At 45.9% G+C, this 27,604-nt stretch overlaps 2 protein-coding genes across 3 annotated transcripts in view; one reads left to right on the top strand and one right to left on the bottom strand.

The window, feature by feature from the left end:
- Positions 1–1,162: 1,162 nt before the first annotated feature.
- Positions 1,163–22,781, top strand: Ucma (upper zone of growth plate and cartilage matrix associated). 2 transcript variants are annotated; one of them, XM_036186690.1, is made up of 5 exons: positions 1,163–1,366; positions 1,729–1,794; positions 1,891–1,986; positions 5,954–6,052; positions 22,515–22,781. In XM_036186690.1, exons 1-5 carry the CDS (start codon positions 1,309–1,311, stop codon positions 22,709–22,711), a joined length of 516 nt encoding a protein of 171 aa, XP_036042583.1. In that variant the 5' UTR covers positions 1,163–1,308; the 3' UTR covers positions 22,712–22,781. The 2 variants fall into 2 exon arrangements, with proteins under 2 accessions (XP_036042583.1, XP_036042584.1); XM_036186691.1 differs by lacking the exon at positions 22,515–22,781 and adding an exon at positions 10,331–10,815.
- Positions 16,700–27,604, bottom strand: part of Mcm10 (minichromosome maintenance 10 replication initiation factor) — a 26,225-nt gene continuing 15,320 nt past the window's right edge. Inside the window, exons 12-20 of the mRNA XM_036186689.1 lie at positions 27,166–27,273; positions 26,962–27,079; positions 25,208–25,436; positions 23,341–23,485; positions 22,414–22,526; positions 20,380–20,493; positions 19,505–19,650; positions 18,821–18,863; positions 16,700–18,384 (exon numbers count right to left, since the gene is read on the bottom strand). Coding sequence (XP_036042582.1) covers positions 18,301–18,384; positions 18,821–18,863; positions 19,505–19,650; positions 20,380–20,493; positions 22,414–22,526; positions 23,341–23,485; positions 25,208–25,436; positions 26,962–27,079; positions 27,166–27,273 — 1,100 coding nt within the window. The 3' untranslated portion in view covers positions 16,700–18,300. The remainder of the gene's footprint in view (positions 18,385–18,820; positions 18,864–19,504; positions 19,651–20,379; positions 20,494–22,413; positions 22,527–23,340; positions 23,486–25,207; positions 25,437–26,961; positions 27,080–27,165; positions 27,274–27,604) is intronic.

Below are 27,604 nucleotides of genomic sequence, written 5' to 3'. Positions count from 1 at the left end.
CTCACTCAAGGGCTCTAGTACTCTGCTCAGAGGCTCCGATCTCTGGCCATTTTCTCCCAGCCTTGACTAAGAGAGCAGCATGGGGGTCACTTTCTAGGTCTTTGGGTGTAGACAATGGCTGTACAAAGCCCCAGAGTGGGAATAAGTGGCTTTGAGGAAGCGGTAAAGTTTACCACAAAGTGACTAGTAAAGGGGCTTGGGAGAAAGTCAGTGCTCAGCAAATGCCTGCAGTTGAACGGGATGGACCTTCAATGGGCATGGGTAGACAGGGGATGTCAAGGTGGCCACAGGTGTTTCCCACATCTGCGGTTTCACTAGGATTCCTGTCAAAATGGCTCTGCCCCGGGGCCCATGCCTGTCCTGGGACCACGTGCTAGTATAGTCGTTCACCTGGCGATCAGAAGTCTGTATCCACCTCTAGTCCTCTGCAAGTGCAGCAGGCACTCTGAAATGCGGAGCCATCGCCTCAGCCCAGTTATAAACAAGTATAACTATTTTGCTATTGTTGTCTTCTGCAACCTTGGTAAGCCTAGAGTTCCACATTCTAAAACTGTTTATAACTAATTCATTATATTTGCAGTCCTGGGAATTGAGCTTAGGACCTCACACATGCCAGGAAAACTCCCTACCACTGAACTATATCCCTCGGCCAAGGACTCCATGTTTCGCTTGACAATAATCAACCCAAGGAACAATGGATCAAGAGAGGAAGTCCTGTAGGCATCATCAGAATGGCCCATATGTCTCAGTGAGCGTTCCCAGACATCAGGATATAGTCCAGATATTAGGGGCCATCCTTGTCTGACATTTGAATGCAAATGATCTCTGAGTAATTCCCTCTTCCTCTGGCCCCATATATTACAACCATGGTTACCAGGATCCTACCCTCCCTCATTCTAAGCAAATGCAAAGAACTCATTCTAACATGCCATTGGCCTCCCCGACCCTGATTCATGCTGAGGATTCCTCAAAGCACCTCCTTGGTCATGGGTGTTGGAAAGGACACTTCCAAACTGTCCCTGCCAGGGCCCCCACCAACTACAAGCTCCGCTTCTGTGGAAGTTTTGCCAGGCGCCAAAAACATCTCCAGTGCTCTGGCCAGGAGCAGCCAATGGAAACCACAGCCAGGACCCCTCCCACTCTCCTCCAGTGGCACCCCAGCTTCCTGCCTCCTGTTTCTCTCTCTCTTGCCTGTCTGTCTGACTCAGAAGTGAGGACTCACTGGGCAGCAGCTTCAGCAGTACTTAGGGGCTCCAAGACACCCCATCTTATCATCTGCTCCGTGGCCTCTGGAGGTGTACGACAAAGATGTCCTGGAGACAAGTCATCCTCCTATCCTCTCTCTTGGCCATGGTGCTCCTGTGTAGTGAGTATGGAAGGGTGGAAGGGTGGGCTGCATTAGCTATGCAGTAAGACCTTCTATATATAGGTCAGTTTGCTCAGGTGCCATAGGTAGGAAGGAGTGTGTTTATTAAGGTAGCTATTCTTGGTGTGTGTGTGTGTGTGTGTGTGTGTGTGTGTGTGTGTGTACAAGATAATATAACACAGAGAAAAATAGGGAAGATAACAAATAGGAAACAAGTCAGCTCATATGGTAGATTCTCATGAAGATTGGCTATGTGACTGGTTATATTGAGGGGCAGAGGGCCCCAAATGTAGTCTAACAAGCTACTGCACCCAGAATTATTGAAGCCCCACTGCAGCCTGTCCCTGTACCCCATCCCACAGTGCTACAAGAGGGGACCAGTGCATCCGTGGGGAACAGACCGGCAGCCGGAGAAGAGGCATCAGAAGGTGAGTCCAGGGGACATCTGTACACACGGGACTGGTGGATCCTGCCCCCCACCCCCAACCCCATGCTGGTTGTGAAGAGTACTTTTCTGGTTTCAGGTGTGAAAGAGAAGATTTTCATGCAAGAATCCGATGCCTCGAATTTCCTCAAGAGGCGTGGCAAGAGGTCTCCCAAATCCCAAGACGAAGTCAATGGTAAGGAAGCCGGATGGTCTCCCTCCCACAATGGAATACCAAAGCCCTCGGTATGAAGGTGAACTAGAGCTCTAAATGAGCCATCGTACCACATTTGGGGCCAGTGAGATGGCCCAATGGGTGGAGGTGACCCAAATTCAATCCCTGGGACCCACATAGTAGACAACTGACTCCTGTGTCCTCTGACCTCCTAACACATGAAATACAAATGTAGAAATGGTGTGGGTCACAGGTTGGATTACTGTGGCATCAAGAGAAGGAACAGTAAAAGCTGTGCCACATCAGGAGCACCGAGATGTATTCAGACAGTGAAAAGACTGAGAGGGGATGTCTGCTAGGTCCAGAAGGAACAGGTCACTTCAGCGTGCTCTAAGGAGTAGTGGCATGGTGCACCCGGGACAACAGTGTGGCACTCAGGGAACCAGTCCAAGGGACCTGAGTGCTGAGAAGTGCAGGCTTGGTGGCAGTTCTGTTGCTGAGTGGCCACAGCCACTTCCTCCCCCTCGTTCCGATTTCCTTACCTATAGACCCAGGGAAGAGGCAGGGGGCAATGTATCAAGGGAGGGAGCTGGTGGTTTTTTGTTTTGCTTTTCTTCAGTTTAATTTGCTGTGAATTTTGGAGTCTCCAGGACCTGAAGACTCTGGTTCTTGACCTTCCGACCCAGGAGGCCTTGGACTTTGCTACCCTGAACTGATTCTTCCCAGCCTCTGAGCTCAGACTGTCCTGGCTGAGTCTACGGCTTGATTCTTTCCTTGTATGTGTGTGGATGAATGAACTCTTTGTGTCCCTTACTGTAGTCAGCAAGGTGACTTCTGTAAAAACAGCAGGATTATTTTCAAATGATAGGGAAGAACGGAGATAGACATGCTTGAAGATCTTTTTTTTTTTTTTTAATTGGAGAAGTCTAACCAACCACAGTAGGAAAATTGCCAGACTGCACAAACGTTCAAATTTGAAGTAGGCCAATGTCAAGTAACATTGAAAGTCTGGGCTGGAGGTGCAGTCCCTGATTGCAATCAGAGATGCAACCTCTGGCAGACTTTGGGGGAGGAAACAGGTATGGACAGGGAATTATCTTCTGTCCGGTGAAACTGAGTCGGAATAATGAGGGGTAGGATTAAGCCTGAGGTCTCTCACCTTGGACAGAAGCTCCGGCAGGCAGTGGGGGAATACCCAGGACTTCACAGAAGTCCATCAGCAGTCACTGGGGCCAACTTCTATGGACAGGTAGAGGAGCATCACCTTGGAATAACCTGAACTCTTCAGAATAAGAATGGGATGGATGTATTTTTGTGTATGTGTGTGTGTGGGGGGTGAGTGTATGTAGGGGTGTGTACATGCATGTGAAGACCAGAAGACAATTTCAGGTGTTTCTAAGTTGCCATCCACTTTTCTTTTTGAGGCAGGGTCTCTCAGTGGCCTGGAACTTGTCAGATAGTCTAGTCTGGCTGGCTAGCCAGTCCCTTGGACATCTCTTCCATCCCAGCTCTGGGATTACAAGTCCATGGCACCATGCCCAGTTACTTTTTTAAAAGATGTATGCAATGTGTATGTTGGCACATCCTATAAAACACTGTTTTGGTAGAGAATGAGATCATTCTTTGTATTGTTATATCAGATGACCAATTTTTGGATGGCTTCTTTTAGATAGATGCTTCTTCAGGAATGGGTAGTCACTCAGAATGTCCCGCCTAAACCTGAGCACTCCTGTGGCAGCTTTCTGATATCTGGAGCCACAGCAGAGCCGCCAGTGAGTCAGAAGGGAGACAATGCTCTGTAAGTGTCCAGGCTGCTGTGTGGCTCCATTAGGTCAGCAGACCTCTCTGAGCCTGAGTCACCTCCTGAGGAATCTGTAGGATGTGGAGATAGACTGGACTGTGGACCGTTTCTGTCAGGATAAAGTTTTCTGCCACTGTAAATAAAGGCAGAACTTTAGGAAGAAACAAAGGACTTCCCTCAGAAATCTGTACTACGGCAAATACACAGATAGCCTGCCTTTAATGAGTTAATTAGTATTCACATGTTTACTTATCAGTATAAGCTTCTTGCTTCCAGGAGGGATTTGAGGTTTTCTTCCTTCTTTTCCCCTCTACTCCCTTATTTCTTTTTCCTTCTTTCCTCCCTCAACAAAACACAACAAACAAAAATCCCATTCATTGATTCACCCTGGGTTGTGGGTATGTGTGCATGTGCACACCACAGTGTGTCTGTAGAGGTCAGAGGACAGTTTGTGGACGCCGATTCTCTCCTTCCACCGTGTAGATTCTGGGGTTCACATTCAGGTTGTCAGGCTTGGTGGTAAGTACCCTGCTGCTGAGCCGTCTTCCTGCCCACCTCTTCTCTTGTCCTTCCCTCTCCCCCAGTACTAGGTGTTGACGTCAAGGCCTTGTGCGTGCTAGGCAAGTCCAGCACTCTCCCGCGGAGTGCTGGTGACACTGCCCTGGCCTTAGTTTTTCTGCTTCTCTTTCTCCTCTTGCGTGTCAGTGTCAGAGGGCAACAAGCTCCTTAGTCCAGTCCATGATGTGAGGGGACCCTTGAGAACGTGAGGCAATCTGAGGGGCCCACTCTTCCTGAAGTGCCCATGACCCTAAGGCCGTCAGTGTACTTTCCAGTTGAAGGACACATTATAAGAACCTTTAAAGAGCTTTAAATATCATCTGCCAAAGCATCACAGCTCTCAGACTTTTATTATAGAAGCCATCATACTTGGTGAAAACTTGTTTGAATATTACTGTTATTTTGCAATGTTGGGAATTGAACCTTAGGACTTGTACATTCTAGGCAAGTGCTCTACCATGGAGTCATACTCCCTAGCCTGCTGACATGTGGTTTCACACCCTTCTTAATGGCATAATGGGGTTGTCCCTCCTAAGAGGTGGAAGAATGGCATCTTATCTGCTTTTACTATTTTTGTTTGTTTGTTTGTTTTTGTTTTGTTTTTTCAAGACAGGGTTTCTCTGTAGCTTTGGAGGCTGTCCTGGAACTTGCTTTGTAGACCAGGCTGGCCTCGAACTCACAGAGATCCACTTGCCTCTGCCTCCCGAGTGCTGGGATTACAGGCATGTGCCACCACTGCCCGGCCTGCTTTTACTTTTGAAGTGACATTTATGCATTTGCTTTGGGTGTGTATTTGCCTTTTGTATGTAGCAAGTGCATACCTGCTATAGTGCACAAGCAGATGTCAGAGGACAACCAGGGGGAGTCAGTTCTCTCCTACCATATGGGTCCTAGGGAATGGATCATGTCATCAGGCTTAGTGACATGCACTTTCACCCACTGAGGTTTTGCCTGCCCCTCTTATCTACATTTTTAATCTCACTGCTAACCCCACATTCTTGCTGAGACAGAAGGTATTCATCCATGTGAGATGAACTTTTAAAATTTTTATTTTTACTTTGTGCATATGGATATTTTGCTAGCATGTATGTATTATATACACAGCATGCATTCCAGTGCCCATGGAGGCCAGAATAAGGGCACTGGATTCCCTGAAACTGGAGTTACCAGTGGTTGTGAGCTGCCGTGTAGGTGCTGAGAATCAAACCCGGGTTCCCTGGAAGAGCAGCCAGTGCTCTTAACTGATGAGCCATCTCTCCAGCCCCAAAGTTAACTTTCAACTCAATTAACCTTTAGAAAGTTCATTTCCCATCATGGGAGTTAAAGTTTCTAAGTAGCTTGGTACTTGGATCACACCACTAACTTTGTGACCAGAGCCAAAGCACTTTCCCCTTATGGGCCTCCATCTTCTCCTCTGCAAAATGGAGTGACTGGATAGGATGGTCTCTGTTTTAAAGTCCAGGTGAGGGACAGACTATTTCAGCAAAGTCCTTGATCATCCTCTTCACATCAGCAGATTGAGTTTCTCAGGTACAGTGTGGTGCCGCTCACACATGGGTACAGTGTGGTGTCATCACTCACACACGTGCCCTGCTTGCTCCTTTCTCAAGAATAACTCTGTTTTCACAGTGGAAAACAGACAGAAGCTGCGGGATGATGAGCTGCGGAGAGAGTATTATGAGGAACAAAGGAACGAGTTTGAGAATTTCGTGGAGGAACAAAGAGACGGTAAGAGCTCCCCAGCAGCAGCCTTGGGGGAGGGGAGCATAGTGAGGAAAGCCAGCCCAGGCTTGCCCCCATGTTTCCCTGCTGTTGATTGGAGGAGGGAGGTAAGGGCAGGGGGATCCATTTTCAGTACCTATCCATGGTAGATGTGAAGAGAACAGGTTAAAAAAAAATGGCTATGCAGGCTGAAAAGTTGTGGAAGAAGACAAAGGATGTAGAGTTGGGGACACACTGGCTTGGGGACAGTGGAGACCAGGGAGTTATTGGCTGACTGGATGGAAATAAAACTCCCCCCATGAGCACCCCAAACTGTGACTTGGCTCCTACAGGGTTGATGGGTGGATATCCAAACCATGATCATGAGTTCCTTAGAAATCAATGTACCAATTCCAGGTGCTACTTTATCCAGTAGAATGAAGACCACTTCCTTACCTGTTCACTACAATCAGTGTCCTCTTTTGCTTCCTTTTTTCATGTTCATGTGTGTATGCTCATGCATATACATGTGGAGGTCTGGGGTTGATGTCAGAGATCATCTTCGATTGCTCTTCCACCTCATTTCCTGAGGCAGGGCCTCTCAATCAAACCCAGAGCTTGCCAACATGGCTAGCCTCACTATCCAGCTCTCTCTGGAGATGCTGTCTCCACCTTCTGAGGCTGGGGACACTGTGCCCACCCCAGCATTCCACATGGATTTTGATCCTTTGGTCTTCACACTTGTAGGTGGCAAGATCATTTTACACTAAGTGATCTCGCCAGCCCATAACAACACTCTGGTCCAGAGAACAGACGACACAGAAGTGCTGGTTCTTTCTACCCTGCCTTGTACTACCCGACTTCTAACATCTATATTCCGTCTTGGCTTCTCAATCACCCAATAGCAACATGGATCCTAGAAGGTTTTTCCCCCCATGGGTTCTGTGCCTTCACTCATCTGTTGGAGGTGTTCTTTGTATTCTTGTCAATAGAGGAGAAAAGATGCAGAGAGCCCAGAGTCTCTGACAAGGCAATGGGCACATCTTTTCTTACACATGGGGTTCCTGTGGATTCTTTTTTTTTTTTTTTTTTTTTTGGGAGCTGAGGATCGAACCCAGGGCCTTGCACTTGCTAGGCAAGTGCTCTACCACTGAACTAAATCTCCAACCCCACATGGGGTTCCTATCTGCCCTCAGGACATGCTCACACAAGGCCTCAGTGGAGGAGGTGTGGGTGGGGATAGGAGTTCTAGCAGGTTCTGTCTGAACCACAGCTGGCTACTGGTCTCGAGTGTCACCCACAGCAAACATCCATAGGAATGCTTAACAGAGAGAGAAGGCGGGGAGATGGGAGAAAGGGGAGATGGGGGACAATGAGGATATGAACATTTCTCTTTGGGTCTTTTCCGATTTCAAGCCTGACATGCTCCCACACAGTCTCTTGGAACCTCCTGGTGCACAAGCTTGGGTACAAAGCCTTCACTCAGGTTTTGTCAGCTTTCTGTTCTCCTAGCTTCTGGGCTCTGATGGCTGAGGAGGTCCTTCCTCTAAGGGCATCGTGAAAAGACTATGCTGCTAGGGACCGAGGGCTGAAGCTGTGCCCATCCCCTGTAGGTGGCACCTAGCCAAGCCCTGCAAGCAGGTGTTGGGCTCAGATCCTAGGACATCAAACTTTCTTGGGAACGTAGTGTAAGGAACTCAGATTGTCCCCTCAGGAGCAAATGCTTCTGTTAGAGATTTGTTGATCTTGGCGAGCAGCTGAGGAGAGCCGGCTTGTTTTTAAAATCTGAGGATTTGGAATCCAAATTTCCTTCAGTGTAATTTTTACTCACACTGTTCCTAATAACACTTGACACAGTGCCATTTTAAATGTTTCAGGCCTTTGTCAGGCCTGGTGATGCTGGTATGGAATCCCAGCACTTACTTGGTGGATTGAAGCAACTTTGAAGCCAGCCTGGGCTACATAGAGAAACTGTCTCCAAAAACAAAAACAAAAACAAAAAATAAATAAATAAAGCAAGCAAAATGTACCATTTTCAAATTTCTAGTATATGGGTGGAATAACACTACTGTTTTCTCTTTGGTGATGAGATGGGATGTGGGGTTTCAGAGGATACTAGGACTGTGGTCCTTGAGTCCCACCTGAACAGAGAGAGAGGTCCAGCAGGGCAAGGCTCTTGGGGACTGTCACTACAGCAGCTGTTGGCATTGAGCATTTGTATGAGAACTCCTGCAACATTCCTCTGAAGACAGAACTTTCCATTTTCATTTTATAATTGGAAAGAGTGAGGCTTGGAAAAGGTGCACAGCCATACACGGTGATGTGCCAGGAGATGCCCTAGGATGGGAGGTCAGGTTTGCCGGCCCCAGCTGCTCTTCTCCATCATATTCATGGAGGCCTTGGGGGATCTTCCCGCTGGTCCACAAGGATGAAGACATGAGCAGGGAGAAAGAGAGTGACCTAAATGGTCTCTCTAGAGCTTAATAAAGAAAGGGGAAAGAGAGCCTAGCTCACCCCAGAATCAATTTTTTTGTTTGTTTGTTTTGTTTTTTGAGACAGGATTTCTCTGTGTAGCTTTGTGCCTTTCCTGGATCTCAATCTGTAGACCAGGCTAGCCTCGAACTCACAAAGATCCGCCTGCCTCTGCCTCCCAAGTGCTGGGATTAAAGGCGTGCACCCACACACACACCCCCCCCCCCGCCCAGCTATTTATGTGATTTTTAAGGACTCTGGGTAGTGAAAAATAACAAATATTGAAAGCTATAAACTAGACGTAACAATTGGCAGGCAATAAGATACCCTTTTTTGAATTATTAATTGAATTTATTCACTTATTTTATATCCCAACTGCGGTTTCTCCTCCCTCTTCCCCAGTCCCCTCACCCACCAATCCACTCCTCCTGTTTCTATTCAGAAAGGGGCAGGGCTCCCATGGGTGTCAACAAAGCATGGCATATCAAGTCGAGGTAGGACTGAGCTCCTCCCCTTGTACTAAGGCTGGGCAAGCAACCCCATATGAGGAACAGGTTCCTGAAAGCCAGCCAAAGCGTTAGGGATAGGTTCTGTTCCCACTGCTAGGAGTTCCACAAGTAGATCAAGCTACACAACTGTTACACATATGTAGAGGGCCTAGGTCAGTTCCCCTTTTGTTCTGAGCCCCATGCCAATCTGCTTTTGGTTAGCAGTTTCATGTTAAGTCACTGTAAGTTTGAGCTCTCCCAAGTGAGCCGCTTCCTAAAACGGACACCTGATCAACAAAGAGATGCTTGATCAGCATCTATGTCAAAGTCATACCTGGAAGAGGAACTGCCCCACTGAGCTTGAAAAATGTCTGGAAGGCTCAAACCCCCCACCAGGGCTGGGCTCTGTATGGACCTGGTCATTCCAGGTACCAAATACAAAAGGGGATTTCAGGACGAAGAAGGGGAACATCTTGTAGGCTCACACAGAAATGAGACATCCTCAGTAGCCATGGTTTCTGACACTGCATCATCTGTCCCTTTTCCAGCTAGTTTTGACAACAAAATTTTAGTTTTGAAGCTTAGAAAATATAGAACATGTCAGGTATGGTGGCACATACCTGTAATTCCAGCCCTCAGGAAGTTGATGCTGCAGGATCATGAATTCTAGGTCAGCCTAAGCTGCATAATAAGATTTTTATCTCAAAAAAGCAAACAAAACAAAACAAAACAAAAAACCCAAAAACAAATTTATAGAAAGGACCATGATACACCACTCCATGCTGTCAATAATTTCCATGTTTGTCTTTAAACTGTTATTTCTTGGTGTGCATGCGTGCATGTGCATGTGCATGTGCATGTGCATGTGCATGTGCATGTGCATGTGGAGGTGAGAGAGCTATTTATAGGAGTTGGTTCTCTCCCTTCCTGTGGGTTTTAGGCATGGAACTCAGGTGTTAGGCTTAACAGCAAGTACTACCCTCAGACAAACCATCTCACTGGCCTTCATACATGAGTTTTTCAAGGTGTGGCTTGTCCCCATGTGGTCATTATGTTACTTGTTAGTTTGGTGTCTAGTCGTCTGTTTAAGTGACAGTAAGACTCTTTCCCTCATTGGTAGGTAGTAAAGGTAAGGCAGTTTGGGTGTCAACTGGCTACGACCTTTATCCTCTGGGCTGTGCACACATGCTCATTGGCCCCTTCCAGCTCTGATCCTGGGAGTCTCCTGGGCACACAGGAACACTTAGCTCAGTGTCCCGTCAGCACGTGCTGTGGGCTGATCAACAACTGCAGCTGGGTTGGGTGTCCTCTTGACTGCACAGTGACCTTTGTCCTTCCTCTTCAGAGCAGGAAGAGAGGACCAGGGAGGCAGTGGAGCAGTGGCGACAGTGGCATTATGACGGCCTGTACCCTCCCTACCTCTACAACCGCCATCCCATCTGACCTCCCATCTGACCTGGATCTGAAGCAACTGGGGAAAAAGGGCATGAGACACGCCCCTACCTCCCTGCCTGACCCACCTCCGGCCCACTGCCTCTCTCCTACAGACAGGCCCACAAGGTGACCCTGGAGGCTGCTCAGGCCAGCAGCTCCTGGGAACACACGCCCTTTATCCCGATGTCTTACAATGCCTGGCTTTTGCTTCTTTGTGGATTTTTTTTTTTTTTTTTTTTGAGGTGAGCAACCACCTGTTTTTTTCCCATGATCAAATCTACATGTTGTCCCCTTGCTTAGCCACTGGCAACACAATTAGAATGCCCATCTGATAGGACAGTTAAAGGGATTGCAGCAAAAAGCCTCTGTTGGCTTATGGCCTATTAATAAAAGTGCTGAAGCAACCTTGCGTATCACAGTCACAAAACTCCAAGGGAGCTGTGGGATTGCCATGCTAAGCACATGCTCTATCACTGAGCTACACCCCTCCCATCCCACCCTAACTTTGAGTGCAGAGACACTGTGGACAGGTAAAATGGAGGAACCACCCTCTTTTCCAGTACCTGGTGCTTTCCTTTCAAAACTAGGAGAATCCAGCTTGGAAGACACGTCCCTTCACAGCAAAAGCTAAAGACACACGTCCAGTTCACAGTGGCATGACACTCTTCTGTCATGCCACGGATACTTCATCTCTTTCCCCATTTCTCTTTCCTATGGGGTATTTGTGCGGGCCTCTTTCCTGGAAGTGTCAATACAGTGGTCATGGTGCAGGTGGGTCCAGTTTCCACATGAGGAAGTTTCTCTGTGGGCTAACAGGTACTTGGAGAACTTTCTGTGCTTTTAAGCTTTTCCTCCATAACTGTTTTATATTGAAACCAATGGTGTTCTTGGGGTGTGTGGCTAGCGTCCGTGTCCCTATTCCTTATTCAGTAAAGGGTTAAAATGTGGGCCTGGTGAAATCAGCAATTTGAAAACATTCACAGGTAAGTCTCAGGGAAAGGGCCCTTAAATATATGCTATTGCTAGTGCCCTCTCCCCTCACCCATCAGACCTCACCATGTTATCAGTGCACACCCACCTGATTTGCATCTTCCTACCCACAATGCTTCTGGGTGAGGCCCAGCCCCAACAGAAAAGGCTGTTCAGGAGCCTGTCTGCCATAGTTTGACTCTGGACTATCCACAAAAGCCTGGGGTTAAATGGTTGGCATTCCATTTTGTGCTACTGGAAGGTGGTGGAAACTTCTACAGGTGGCCCAGAAAGAGGTGTTCTGGGACAAACACCTTAAGGGGATTGCATATCTTGATGACTTTCCATTCTCTCTTGCTGCTGGCCATGAAATGAGTGCCATATGTTCCCACCATAATGACAGGCCTCATGCAAAGCTCCAGGGCCAGTCAACCATGGATTGAAGCTTCCCAACAAGAAGGAACCCAATTCCTTTCTCTTTATATACTGCGTGTCCCCAAGTATTTGTTATAGGGATGGAAAGCTAACAGCTTTTGCTCTACATTGTCCTCTGGACATGCCATGTAACTGGGGGAAACTGGTATAAACCAAAGGCTTGGCAGGTACCTCAATATTTGATAGCTATCTTTATTACTTATGACCTGAGGATGCTGAGGTTATGTGGGAGGAATGGGCATCTCAATGTTGAGATAAATCTCAACAGAAAGGATTTGGCTGGTTGCCTTCCCATCAGCTCAGTCTCATCCAAATTGGAGACTGCGCTCAGGTCTGAGCAGAGCAAAGTTCAGAGATGTTCCCGATTTACTAGGTAAGATACCCATAGATTCCACCTGCTTCCCTGTCCCATCCCAAAGGGACAGAATAAGAGCCCAAACCACTTTTATTTTTAATTCCTAAGTTTGTTCTCTTGGGGGTGGCTCCTTTACATCCCCAATCCACTTAGATTGATCCACGTCCATTCATACCTTCAGACCACCAACCACCACCAAGGGTGGTGAACCTTTCTAATGGGACTAACATGTGGGTAGTGGTGCAAGCTTAGCCCGGGTGAGTTCAGGTGGCTGGATTACATGTTGTTGGGCTACTGATCCAAGAGGGATTACTTTTGGTTGGCCAGGACCTAAATAACAACACAGGCCTTTAGAGCAGCACTTTTTTTCTTTTTTTTCCGTTTTTCAAGACGGGGTCTCTCCATGTAGTTTTGGTTCCTGTCCTGGATCTCACTCTGTAGATCAGGCTGGCCTCGAACTCACAGAGATCCACCTGGCTCTGCCTCCCGAGTGCTGGGATTAAAGAAATGTGTGTGCCACTGCCTCCTGCGGTGAGATCGTTACTCTTTGATGGGTAATTAGGAAGATAAGGCACTTTCCAAATTGATTGACAGTTGTCTCTTGGTGTCCGAGAGGACCAGGTCCCAGACTTACCAATATCTGAAGATGCTCATTTCTTACATAAACCACGTATGCAGTGGCATTTGCATATAAACCCCCCCCCCATCGTCTTGTATGTTCCAGTGGGTAATACAATGTAAATGATATTATTCTCAAACTATTATTTTGAGAACAAATGACAAAAACATCTGAAGTCAGTGCAGATGCAATCTTTTTAAATCTATGGTTGTTGAGCTGGTGAATGCAAACCCCACACATATCTGCATGTAACAGAAGAAAGGCAAAGTATGGCTTGCTCTACTTCCCAGGGAAACAAGGGTCCTAATCTGGTTGACCCTGTCCATTTGACCCACTTTCCTTCACACCTTCTGGTTGGCACCCCTTCCCACAGGCTAGTGGACAGGTTGGTAACAGCTGGCTGCATTCCTGTCCAGGGCCATACCACACAGCAGCCGTGTGTCCGAGAGAAGGAATACCGGCACCAATGGATGTCCAAAAATAAGATCTGGGAGAACAGCCAGTTAAAATAAAGTCAATAAAACAATCCCCCAAGAGTCTACCCTTGCCTCTTCAATGGCTGCACTCGGCATGCTGGCTCTAGATAAAGAATTCTGGCAGCATACAGGCTGGGGAGGAATTCGTTTACCTCATTCACCCTTGTCTCCAACAAGGGGTCCATTATACTTAGGTTTCCAAATTCAGCCTAGAGCTCCTCCACTAAAAGCCAAGCACTGTCATTCTTGGTGAGAACGACGCCAAAGGTAACAGGACCAGGAATCTGAGCGACCAGATTTCACAGGCGACTAGCAACAGAGCAATTTGGACTTTTCTGGCCTCGTCAAGTGTGGCTTTTGCTCTTTTCTGGCCTTGTCAAGTGTGGCTTTTGGGCCAGGCTTCTGCTCTTCTCTGAACTTTCATCACTATCCCTCATTCTGAAGAGGAGGTTGAGAACAAACGCGTCAAAAATGTCTTACTAATTTCTATTCATTAGTTGCACATTTTATTTACAAATACTGGGAGGTGGGGGCCCAACTGGGAAGTAGACTGGTAAAACACATGCTTACCACGTTCAAGGTCCTGGGCTCAATTCCCAGCACCACCCAAAACAAACTAAGACAGTGACCAAAGACACTGTGTGCTCCAGGGGTGATTTTATTTACTCAGACTTCCTGGGAAGAGGCTTGCAGTGATTTTCCAAAGCTCCACAATAAGTCTTGTATTTTCTGTATAGTAGTCATGTGCATCCCCATTTGGCTGTATTACTTGGTTTCTGATTAATTTTCAAACAGTGGTATTCTAATGCTTTGGTAAGAGCTTCAAAATTTGGGTTGGTGAGATGGCTCAGAGATGGGGGCAAGACTGATGATGTGTGAGTTTGATCCCCGAGACCCACATGGCAGAAAGAGAAACAACTTTTGCCAAGTTGTCCTCTGACCTCATGCACTTCAGCTATATCTATCACTTGCTATGTAATAGTCTTTAACTCTTTTTTTATATACTCAATGAATGCACACATTCAAAATAAAAATATGGCTAGTGCAGATCAGTCTCTAGACCAGAGGTTCTCAACCTGTGGGTTGTGACCCATCTGATAAACCTCTATCTTCAAAACTATTTACATTATGATTCACAACAGCAGTAAAATCACAGATACGAATTAGTAATGAAACAATTTTATAACTGGGGTCACCACAACATGAGAAACTGTATTAAAGGGTCACAGCATTAGGAAGGTTGAGAACCACTGATTTAGACCATGCACAACAATCTTCAGAGTCCTTCATGATTAAAGCAAACACTTGTATTCAGAACATAGAAAGGATTTTTCTAACTCAGCCCAATGATACACACAAATAGTTGACTGGTGAACAGCACAAGATGATGAACAATATTGGTGATAACAATTAAGACCGCAATGAAATGCTTCTACACAATGATCAGAATAGCTAAACTTCAAAAGACTGACAAGAGGCAGGGGAGATGGATCAACAGTTAAGAGCACTTGATGTTCTTCCAGGTGACTGACTTTGGTTGCCAGGACTCATACAGGGCAGCCACCACAGCCCTTAACTCCAGCGCCAGGGGATCTGATGCCCTCTTCTGGCCTCTATGGATACTTGCATATACACAGAACATGTATGTGTAAACACACACACACACACACACACACTAAAAGGCTGACAATCAGGTGTTGGTAAGGCTGTGGAGCAAATGGAAAATTGAATTCCCATACATTTACTAGATGTTGTGTATGAGGATACAACCGTTTCAGAGTAAGGCAGTGTCTTATGAAGCTACCACACGTATTTATGATACAACCTAGATAGTCCATTTCTAGATTTTATCTGAAAGACCCAAGATGTATACACAGAAATACTTCTGAGTGGAGATTTATAGCAGCTTTAGTCACAGTCCCAAAGTGGAAATGATCCAGCCAAAATGTCCAGCAACAGGTGACTAAAAAACACCAACGACAGACAGGCATACCCATACAGTGGGATACTCAGCAATAACTATAGACACATGCAGCAACATGGATGAATCTCACAACCACATGAAATAGGCCAGACGTTGCAGTGTGTTCTGTGTTATACTATTTATCGTAAACTCTAGGAAGACAGAAAAATGGGTTCTTTTCTACATTATTTCCTATGGGCAGGGTCTGGGTTAAAGTCTGACTTAAAAGTGGCTTAAGGACAACTTTCTAGTGATTGTACATTTTTTTGTTTGTTTTTTCAAGAAAAACATTTCTGTGTAGTTTTGGTGCCTGTCCTGGATCTAGCTCGGTAGACTAGGCTGGCCTTGAACTCACAAAGATCTGCCTGGCTCTGCCTCCTGAGTGTTGGGATTAAAGGCAGGTGCTTTTTAAAAGTTTTTCTACAAATTGCTTCCAATTTTAGCCAACTGACCTTTCATTTCTTTTCCAAACATTGGCAAATGTAGAATTTCACTTTTTGAACTCTCCACAGTTCTGGAGAGACTCAGCCTATCCAGACTCTACCACAGAGTAATGCAGGCTTCCGTGGCAGAGTAGAAGTTTTGATGGCTATCAGTGGCGAACTTAGCACATACAGACTTGTGTGCCTGCTTTAAAAAAAAAGATTTTATTTATTCTTATTTTACATGTAGGAGTGTTTTGCCTGCATGTAAGTGTACTTCAGAGGCCAGAAAGTGGGGTAAAGGGGAATTGGATTTCTTGGAACTGGATTACAGACAGTAGTTAGTTACCATGTGGGTACTGGATGTGAACCCAGCTCCTCTAGAAGAGCACTGACTGTTCTTAACTGCTGAGCCATGGATCCATCTCCTGTGCCTTTTAATAAATACCTCGAGACATTATTTAGGCAACTGCTGTTTTGCTAAACATCAGCCAGCTGAAGCATCTGGTGTTTCAGCTTCTCTTGGGAAACATTCAGTCATTCAGAAGGTCCCTATCTGCAATTCTGCAAGATTGTTATCTAAAAGACTTCAACTTTCCTTTCCTTGTTTGGAAACAGGATTTTGTTTTTCAAAAAGTTATTATTTTCTAAACAGAAACAAAGAAAAAACAAAAACAAAAAACAAACAACAACAAAAAATCATTGTGGTGGTGCACACCTTTAATCCCAGCACTTAGGAAGTAGAGGCAGGCAGATTGGATCTCTCTGAGTTCGAGGCCAGTCTGGCCTACAGAGTAAGTTCCAGGACAGCTACACAGAGAAACCTTGTCTCAAAAAACCAAAAACCAAACCAAAAGAAACCATCATGAAGATATATTCAGATCAGTCAGGTTTTCTATAAAGGATGTAACCAGTTTCTGCTAATTGCTAAGCATTTACCCTATTCTAACTACCTGATGATACAGTAAGGCACCGATAACATCAAGAAAAAAAGAGAAACACAAAGTGAGTTTGTATGGAAGTATTTAATAGTTGGTAAAAGCACTAAAAAACAGGATTAAAAGATTAATCCATTAATGAATATGTTCAAGGCTCATAAGTACTCCTCCTTACCCCTGAATATTCTGGGAAACAAACACATAATGCACACAAATTAAAGCCTTTTAATATTCAGTATGAGTGGGAAGTGGTTCCACTGTGTTTCTAATTATTTAAAATTTAAACATTTCAAAACAAAGGTCCCCATGAAGCTTTGTAAACATAGAAACATTTTAAAGCAGCATGCAGGTGAAGACTCCAGTTATGCCGTTCAGATGAGCACACACGTCCCACATAGTAAAGGTGGCTCACAGAGTGATCCACTGTTCAAGTTCTAAGTAGCCATGCCTCCGACTTCAGATACATCTCTGTTCGAAATATCAGTTTTAAGTACCTTTTGGTTTAACAAATAAACACTTTGTTAAATTAGAAACCAAAGTCCAAACCCTCCTGTAAGCACAGCACTTCTAAGGGGATGGTGGTCAGATCTCAAGGGAAACTCCACGGTAGCACCCTCTGCCCAGACAGAGCAGGAACACTACGGTATAGAATCCGGAATATGCGACTGTATCTTTGGCTCTTGAAAGCCTCAACCATCTGTCTTCATACCTACTTTCCATAGGATTATACTCTTGACATGATGCTGTCAGACTCCAGGGTAACGATCTCCCGGCTTATTCTACTGTTAGACAGCACCAGCATTCACCAGGTCGAATACTAAAATGGCTGTCCAGCCAGCCTGATCTCAAGAACTATGTTTCCTGGGGTAAACTACAGGCTTTGACCTCTAAGGTTCCTGACATACAGAGTAAAGTAACTTACAACCCCCAAAGCCCATGGGATCTGTCTGAACAGTTAGTTTTCGAGTCATGCTTTACAGCTTCTCAGTTGTATGTCTGCTTTAATTTAAATCAACCCACCATGAGGAATTTCTATCTGAGTCCCACAGCACTGTCAGCAGAGCACTTCCCTCTCTGTATCAACACACTGACTTGATGTCCATGACAAGGCTGGAACTCAAGGAAAGAGTGGGGCTCCGATGTCAGCACATCCAGACTCAGCAAGGAAAGTCATCACCCAGAACCTGAGTGTTGGGGCATTACACGGACGTGCAGCCCAGGCTTCATTTTACAGGCAAGGAAACCAAGCCTAGTAGTTGGGAGACAGCCATCCTAAATTCGTTCTTCTGTCTTTCGGTATCCATATTAACAGGTGAACTTGACTGTGATTTAAGAAAAAAAATGCATTCTCGGCCTCCAACAAGGAGACCCAGAAGCACAGCTCTCTGGTCGCCTTCCAGTTTCGGGGCAAAAATCTGTGTGGCGGTTACAAGGAGAAACCCTGCCTCAGAAAAATCTGTGTGGCTTGCTGTAAGGAAGGCACTGAAGTGTGAACAGGAAAGACCACGGTATCCTGATTTCCCATGTGCATGGTGATGTCAACTCTGGTGTTGTCAACTATGTGTCAAACCAGCACACAGGTGTGCTTAGCAAGCACTTCTTTCTCATGGTGTCAACCAGGAAGAACAGCCACACAGAGCCAAGCTACTGCTTTTTCAGAGCCACAAGGAGTAAGGCCAGGTGTGAGAGACCATCTGCAGAGGGTTATTTAAGGCTGTTCAGAAACTTGGCATGCTCTTCGCCTCTTGGCAACAGGGTTTCTCCCCCTATCTTCGGACCAGTCTTCTCCTGGAAAACAGAGAGTGCATGCGTAAGAAATGGCTTACCTTTACTTTCCTGGGTCACTAACTGAACTATGGATTACAATGCAAGTGCACAGCTACAGATTTATAATGTCCCCAAGGCCATGTGTTATAGCTCTGGCACCAGCGTGGTGCTCCTCAGAGGTAGTGGAACCTAGTGAGATTCTTAGATCATTGGGGATGAGACCCTGAAGGAACAGGACAAAGGGTTCTTTGTAGTTCTGAACTATGAGGTAAAGAAGCCTCCTTTGACATCTTCTCCCACCATGATTTGCTGCCTCACCACAGGTCCAAAAACAAGGCCGTAGACTAACCAGGCAGAAACTGAAGAACTGTGAACCAGACAGAGTAAAGCCTCTCTCTTTTAAAGTTGATATCCGGGTCATTTTGTTTCAGCAATGAAAACACATTACCATACATACCTTTAGCATCCCGTCCCGCTCCCACTTGTAAAGGCCACAATTACTGAAACAGAAGAAAAAGGCTTTACTCAGTAGTAAGGGATTAGGGACTCCCAACCCTATACACATAAAGACAATGGGGTGGGGGTGTCACTTTGGGGAAAAGCTGGCCTTTCGTTCACGGGAGCTGGTCAAGGAGGTACCCATGTTCTTTACCTCATCTACGGGTTATGCTCTGCAGCTACAAAGAATAAGCCTTCCACGACCTGAGAACTCCTCTATAATCTGGAGACTTCAGAGAAGAAATTCCAGATGCCAGAACAGGGCAATACACAGCCCAGTGAGGAACACAATCTAGGCACTAATTTACGTTTACTGGAGAAGAATGTTCTAGGTCAAGAGCTGACAACAGAGAAGCGGGGGTGGGTGGATGTGGGCACCATTCTTAGGAGTGCTGTCTGCTGACTGAAAAGGTCCTGTTCTTCCATCCTCGGGCTGTACACACTGCTCACCCTAATGAACATCCATCAGCCGCCACCATACACACCCTTCACCTGGGGGAGGCCCTAGCTCTCAGGGGTCCCAGGTAACAATCTTAAGGGTTAACAGGAGCCATAGGAAGGCATGTTGTGACCGAACTCATGTTTCAGGGACCATAAAGGAAGTACCACAGAGACAGAGAACCCCATGCAATTAGTTCTATACCTGCAGTGCTTATTTGGGAGCCTGTCAAGGGAGATGGCCCTGTTTCCACAAGGACATTTGAAAAACCTCTTCACGCCATCGTGCCAATGGAGGTCATGCTGTTCGCTGATGCAGGTCTCCAGAGGCTTGAAGTGGGTGTAGGTGCACTGCACAGACCAACACAAAGCACATGTCCATTGAGGGCTTTGAAGGAGGGACCAGCCACCGCTATCAGGGCCTCCACACTCTGTCACTGCAGGGACTTGACCAAATCTTCAATGATGGTTTTTTTTTTTTTTTTTTGAGACAGGGTTCTGTAGCCCCCACTGGTCTTAAACTCACGCTCATGTAGAGCCTGTTTCCACCACCTCCCAAATGCTGGGACTGGAGGCACAGAGTCACCACACCAGGCTCAAGTGGGTTTCTTGACCCTCTCTCATACCGCTTTTCCTGATGTCTGCCCCACTCCCAGTGAAGCAGAAGCCTGGACTAGCACTCACTGACACTCAGACGGTAGGAAGGCTGAGCTGTGCATGTCTCTGTCGCCAGATTTGGGAGGCTGAGGCGGAAGGGCTACAAGCTCAAGGACAGCCGGGACACAGTCAGTTCCAGGACAGCAATCTTTGACCATCAATACATCAATACCCGACAAACAGCAACAGGAACAACTTGGTCCTGGTGGCCACAAAGCAGGATCTCCCTGCAAATGCTCCACTGCACAGCTCTGCACAGCTCCCAGTCAGGTGGGGAGCCAAACCTTGTCTATCTTGTGCTGTTTACTTCCCCTGCCTAAGTAAACGGCATTACAAGACATGGCCCCACCCCCAAATTCCCGACATCCTGCTGTCCCCCGTCATGAAAAGGGGCCCACAGTCCGAGCCCCGCCTTGCACGCACCGTCTTGCACGTCACCACTCGGCATTTCACTTCTCTGATGCTCCTCATCTTTTCTTCCATTTGCTCTTTCTTCACCAGTGGCTCAAAATAGGAGTTCTGTGCCTCAGCCTCGGCCTGAGGAGAAAACCCACAGGAGTAACTGTGCCAAGTCCAATCAGCTCCGAAGAGTCCAACAATGGTTCCAGTGATTTCGTTCAATAAGCATCAAAACAGAACAGGGGACAGACAAAGTGTCAGAACCCTCCCCAGAGTAAACCAACTGCAAGCCTAAGATCATAATACGCAGAAGAGAGTCCTTCAAGTAGGGAACGAAAGGATAAAGAGATCTAAAGGCACTTGGTTTTAAGACGAGCACTGTCAGTACGCAGACTGCTCCAACAGACCCCACCCAGGAAGGTGCACACGGCCCGGGAAGGACCGCTCCACCTGCTAGGTACCAGTCTCTCCAAGTGCTCAGGCACAAGAACAGCCCAAGCAATTAGAACAGGAGGGATGAGGGCAGGGAGGTGTTTCTGAAGGGTGATGACACAGCTGTGGGGTTGGGGCACAGCACAGCACCTTGGGGAACACACAGGGAGTTCAGCTGGAGTCTTTGGGGTTGGCTTTGCCACCTTTTCTGAGTTCTAGTCCAGTGGAAAGACTTTTACAACTTTGTTGTTAGGTATTAATCGATTAGAAGAACAGATAATTAGGAATAGTGGCGCTCCCAGGGGACATTCTGAGAATCTGCTCTCTGAATGACCGCTATCTTGACTTTAGCAGGATCAGGGTGCTACTTTTTCTGCACTCCCCGTATGACACAGGAACATTCCTTGTCTTACACAGATACGGTGTGCTCTAGGGGACGTGTATAGGAACCTGACTATAACATAGAGAACAGACTGATTGCTACACAACTTGACATACTTGTGCATGGTTGATATACACTGGACTATTCCAAGAACATGACTAGGCAGCTCCTGTGTGGAGTGAAAGAGGACTGTACTTTAGTTCTCAGGATAACTCACACTTGTTCTGCTGAGGCCTTATTTCCAGACTGTTTCATATACACTTACAGATTCAAGCCTCCGACTACTACGTTATTTTTCTTAGGGTAAGCTATAGCCAAGCATTTAAAGGATGAAATATGTATTGTCAGAAATACTTTCCTATATTCTTCCTAATACTAGTTCATATACTATAATGATATCTCTGAAACTGTAAGTATAGGCAATTTATATTATTCATGAATTTTTTTTTCTTTCTGTTTTTTTCGAGACAGGGTTTCTCTGTGTAGTTTTGCGCCTTTCCTGGGACTCACTTGGTAGCCCAGGCTGGCCTCGAACTCACAGAGATCCACCTGGCTCTGCCTCCCGAGTGCTGGGATTAAAGGCGTGCGCCACCACTGCCCGGCTATTCATTAATTTTAATAAGGATGCTTGTTATTACAATACTTGTTATTAAAGGGGATTGGAAGTGATGGGGTTAACTGTTGGCTGGATGCACCTGTGATGTCAATATAAAAATGTCTGAATGGAAAAAAATTCCTCTCACACTGCAGAGAAGAAATTAGCAAGTAGTAAACAACATTATTTCAATATAACATAGTCACACTACATGTAAACATTTTTATGATGTGGCAGTCTACTTAATAATACAACAGTTGTTATTCTTCATGGCAAGGATAAATGCAGAGTTAAAATGTTACTTGAGGGTGCCAAGCAGATGGCTTAGTGGGTAAGAACACCCACTTTGAAAGCCTGACCAGCTGAGTTGGATCCTTGGAACTCACATGAAAAGCTGACTGCAGGAGCATGCATCTATAACCTTAGTACTACTAAGGCAGAGATGAGAGATGCCCAGAAGTGCGCACAGACACACACACACACACACACACACACACACACACACACACACACACCCCATCTGAAATATTCCTGCTTCTCAAAGCAAACCATACAGCCATATAGGTACTTCTTCACCTGAGTAGAGAAGCAGACAGTCTGACCAGCACCTTGTTTTGAAGGACACTGATCTGATCCCTTAGGCGCTTACCTCTTTCAGGATGTCTGTGTGCTTGGACTTTGCTTTTAGAATTCTCTGGAATTCCTCTGATTCTAAGTAGGCAAGTTGCTCTCTCCTTTTTTTCCTGGCAGGCTCTAACTCATCTGCAGAAGAACAGCATTGGCTATTGCTGAGAAAGAAGACTGAGGGCACCAGTGTGCTTCACCCCCAGCTCCCTTCTCCTCTTCCTATGCCTTCCAGGCTCCTCAACCCTGACATCAGGACCCCACCTGTAACCGGCAGGGGTGACTTCAAGAGTGAACAGAACGCTGGGCATGAGGGCCTGTGATCCCATTATTGGCGAAGGTATGGCAGGAGGATTGCCAAGTCTGAAGACAACCTGGGCTACATAATGAGACTTTGTTGAAAAAACAGAAACAAACTAACGACAACAACAAAAACAAGTAACAAAAACTTAAGCGGAGAGGTAGAGCCTGCAGCATGAGGGGGAGCACACTTGAGAGGAACAGACTGTCCTCACTGCTGATTATGATGACAGAAAAGAACAAAATCTGAATTAGAAGTCAATTTTCAACAACATTTAGCAGCTCCTATGCTTTTAACAATAGAAACAGAAAATTAGAACAAAGGAATTCCATTCCTTTCAAAAATCTTTATGCTAATATAAAATACACAAAGACTCAGTGAACAATCCTTTCCCCATGTGCTCAAACTGTCCATAATTCCATTCCAAGCTGATGCGATTATACAAGAATGACCAGCTGAGCCAGGCAGGTAATCTGTGACTGTAAACCCAGGCCTCAGGACACTGGAGCAAGAAGATAGAGTTGGAGGGAGCGCACCTCGGATTATTTAGAGACCAACTCAAAACCCACAGTGTCAGGACACTAGCAATGCTTAGAACCCTTCCTTTACCAACCCGGAGTCTCTCCCACTACTGACTGTGAGCTGCAATACCTTCAGGAGAATCCATGTTGCTCTTCTCTGCTCGCTCCTTCACTTCCAGCACATCTTGGGGGTCCATTTGCTTCCTTACAATACTGTTTGGATCCGCTTTTGCAAGAATCTGGCCTTTTGCCCTTAATTTGGCAATAGCAGCTAACTAGAAAGAAAAAAAGGGTTGAGATGAGACAGGCACCTGTAGCCCCATTCCCCTTTGTCTTCTAGCAGAAATTTGGCTGGTGAGATGGCCCTATGGGAAAAGCTTGATGATCTATCTGGGTGGCATCCTGGGAACCCACATGGTGGGCAGAGAGAGCCTCTTCCCAAGTTGTCCTCTGACCACTAACCACATGATGGTGTGGCCACACACACACATCAAAAAGACTACGCACAATTGCTCAAATTTGACAAGTTGTCCTCTGATCACATGCATGGCATGGCACATACACACACATACATTAAAAAGGCTACACACAATTAACTACTCAAATTTGACAGAACAGAAATAGGTCTATAAATAGCTAGCAAAGAACTAGGTCTATAAATCATGTTTCACAGAAATAAGCACTATGAAATAGCAGAAGTATGTTCAGGGCCCTTTTGGATATTGTTGGAAAGTCTGTCCTAATCTCAAGCCAAAAAATTCATTTAGCAACTTTTAAAATTAAATGTTCTAACATAATACATTTTAGAGATATACTAATTTGATACTTATATGCTGAAGAATGATAGGAGGAAATATTAAATGTCTTTGTTTGCTATAATTAAACCACTATGTTTAATTTCTGTAACTAAACCTGTTTCTGTAGGAGTGGAAAATTGTGCATACAGCAAAACCACTGCACATTATACTGTAAAACAGTATGGAACCTAAGCCAAGGTGTTTCGGACAGTGTTCATTGGTGCTGTGTGCTGTGACGTCATGTAGGATAGACAAAGTGTGCATGTGGTGGGTTCAGAAGCAAGCCTGTAGAAGTGTATTCATCAACATGGGCAAGGATTACCAGCAGCAGCCTGGATTCATTACATGTTGGACTCTGAACTAATTTTCTGACATTGTGTGCTCATAACCTTTTATCAGTAACAGTATCTTCCCGAAGGCTGCTTCCTCTAGACTGACAAGAAATTGCATTGAGATAATGGCTCTCACTTTCTTGGATTAGATTAATGGCATTATGTTGACATCATTATCATTGCAATGAAACTATTTAGGATTGAAACTATTAGGATTATATTGGTAAATGGCTGCTAGGGACCATCTTTCCTGGACATTAGCATGGGGTCTGTCACAGAATGCAAAGCCAAGCCATGAAAACAGAAACCAGGAAAACCTAACAAACAACACAACAGAACAAACCAACCCTTGGGTGTTTACAGCGTATGTGAGTGCTTGTGTGCACGTACACGAGCTGCCAGACACCGACACCAGTGTTCTTCTCCCTTGACTACTCTCACCTTATTTATTTAGAGTTTAGGGATTTGTAGGTCTGAGTACCTGCTTGTCTGTATGTGCACCATGTGTACAGGTGCCCTGGAGGATATACCTGTGTAGAGATCCCCTGGAACTGCAGTTATAGCTGTGTGAGCTGTCTGATGTAAGTGCTAGGAACCCACCGTGGGTCCTCCACAAGAGCGTCCAAGTGCTGTGACCAATGACCCACCCCCAGGCTCACCCTCCTTATCATTTGAGACAAGGTCTTTCCCTGGGCCCAGAACCCACCGGAATGGCTGGCTAGCACGGATCCATCTGTGTGCACTTCTCTCCTGCCCAGGTTACATGCAGCCCCCAGGCCTAGCTTTTTACACGAGTGCTGGGGATACAAACTCAGGTCCTCAGGCACAGCGAGCACTTCACTGGGCTGCCTCCCAGCACCCCACTTACCTTTTTAGCTTCTGCTGCTGCACTCAGTTTTGGTTTTGGTGGCGGAGATTCATCAAAAAAGAGGACATCATCCCCTTCTGAGATGCCTCTACCAAGCTTGGGCATCTGGGGGGCTGTGGTTCTTTCCAACCTGGGGAACTCAGCCCCAATCCGAGGAGACTGGGCAGCAGACTGTGGAGACGAACATGGCACTGCTGGGCTCTGGACTTCACTTGAGCTTTGAAGGAATCTTAAAAGGAACATGAAGTAACTAAATATGGGGCTGGGCATGTGGCTAGACAAATGATGCTCCAGGCCCTGGGCTCCGTCCCACAACCCAAACCCTAAGTAAATAAATGTAAGTAAATATCCACCCAGGGCTCAAAAAACTTGAAGTCTAGAACTCTATCTTATCTGGGTCTGGGAGACCCTTGATAAGCAAGTGAGGACAACTAGCTGTTGGTAAACAATTTCCTTTCTTTGGTTAATAATTCAAATTAGCAATTAAGAGCAACAGCAGCTTCGCTCACTCTTGACTAACTGAATACGCTGTAGGTGTTCTATCACTAACTAACTGATGACTATTTTACCAATGGCTTTGCAGGAGATGCTGTCTACAGCACACACCTTCAACTGCGATGTGGAGGTATCTCTGTGTGTGGTTAGCTCTAAGACCCCCCAGGACCTCACTGAATCTCCCTGCTTTTCAGTTTATCCTACAGGAAGAGAGTATCCTTCACAAGGGAGGAGGGATGAGATGGTGTAATGGCACAGACATGAAATGACTAAAATTCCTAATAGACATGTATGAAGCTTACAAAGAATTAAACAAGCAAACAAGCAAACAAACAAACAACCTTAGCAAAAATAGCACTGCAATCTACACAGTGATTCTTTTTTTTGAGACAGGGTTTCTCTGTGTAGCTTTGGAGCCTTTCCTGGAACTCACTCTGTAGACCAGGCCTGCCTCTGCCTCCTGAGTGCTAGGATTAAAAGGCATGTGCCACCACCGCCCGGCTACCGTGATTCTTTTATATCTCAAGAAGGATGTCTGACTTCCTACAGGGTCACCCTGTTGCTTGAACGTGTAGCCCCCCTGCCTCTACCTTCAAGGGCTGGGACTATAGACATGTGCTACCATGCCGACACTTTCCAAAAATTGCTTTTACTTATTTATGTATGTATGTGTGCATGCATGCCTGCCCACCACAGTGTACACACAGGAGGTCAGAGGATAACCTGTGGGAATTGGGTCTGTACTTTTACTGTGCTGGCCTGGGGATGGAATGCAGTTTGTATGGCTTGGTGGCAATCATGCTTTCCTGTTGAACCACCTTGCCAGCCCCACGCCTGACACCATATTAAAAAAAAAAAAAAAAAAAAAAAGGGTTGGGGATTTAGCTCAGTGGTAGAGTGCTTGCCTAGCAAGGCCCTGGGTTCGATCCTCAGCTCAAAAAAAAAGTCTGGAGCTTTAGCTTGAGAACCACCACACCCAAACTTCATTTTGTAGATAAAATACTGAGGTCAAGGTCAGTGCTCAGAAAGCCTCTTCACACCTTCCTTCTTCCTCCTTCCCAGGGTCGTACTAACGGTTCTCCTCAGGACCAGCAGGCTCTGGGAGCACTAGCCTAAGTTAGAGGCAGACAACTGACTGTCATTTCAGTTATAATGTAGCCAACCCAAATCGGCAGTCACATTAAAAAAACAACACTAGAATGTTCTGAGGATTCCTGGGACGAGCTATCCAAGCAGGGAGTGGCATCTACTCCTCTTACCGTTTCTGTATTTCTTCTGACTTCCTCTTCCGCATTTCTAGCATCTGTTGCTTCTGCTGCTTCAAGAGGGCTGATGCGGAGATAGACTGGAAGGCAGGTTTTGGGCTCCCCATTATGTCTTAAACACAAACCATATACTGGGGGTTATTGGAGAGGTTTGGGGAACATGGGCACACACATCATAATCACATACGCTGACTGTACCTGAAGTCTTGGTTTTGGCTAAATGCTTTAAGTTTCTGGCTCCAAATGTGGGCAGGGACATCAATTCTCTGAACTCCTCGGAGCAAGACAAGCTCTTCTGGGGAATTCCTGAAACATGCAAACATTTATTCTAGAGGATTCAAAATTTAAATGGTTTGATATCATGTGACATCATTTATTAAACTCTATAGTCATAACTTAGGAACTGGTTAGTGAAGAAGATGGACTACTAAAAGAAAATGCAGAACTTTTAACTTAAAAGTCAGACTAGCAGGATAGCAAGGGGATCATGAATATCAAATGCTAAGTCCCCAAGGTCAGCGGGGCCCACAGATATGCCGTTTCTGGAATATGCATGATAAGAGGCCATGCAGGCTACTGGTCACTTTTAGGACCATACAGGTGAATTGGTGCTGTTGGACCTAGGTCTATTTTTAAG

Source organism: Onychomys torridus, chromosome 5 (genome assembly GCF_903995425.1).
Source record: "Onychomys torridus chromosome 5, mOncTor1.1, whole genome shotgun sequence".
In the NCBI taxonomy this organism is placed as follows: Eukaryota; Metazoa; Chordata; class Mammalia; order Rodentia; family Cricetidae; genus Onychomys; species Onychomys torridus.
Note: the sequence above shows the minus strand (reverse complement) of the source record. Positions and strands in the feature narration are given on the sequence as shown.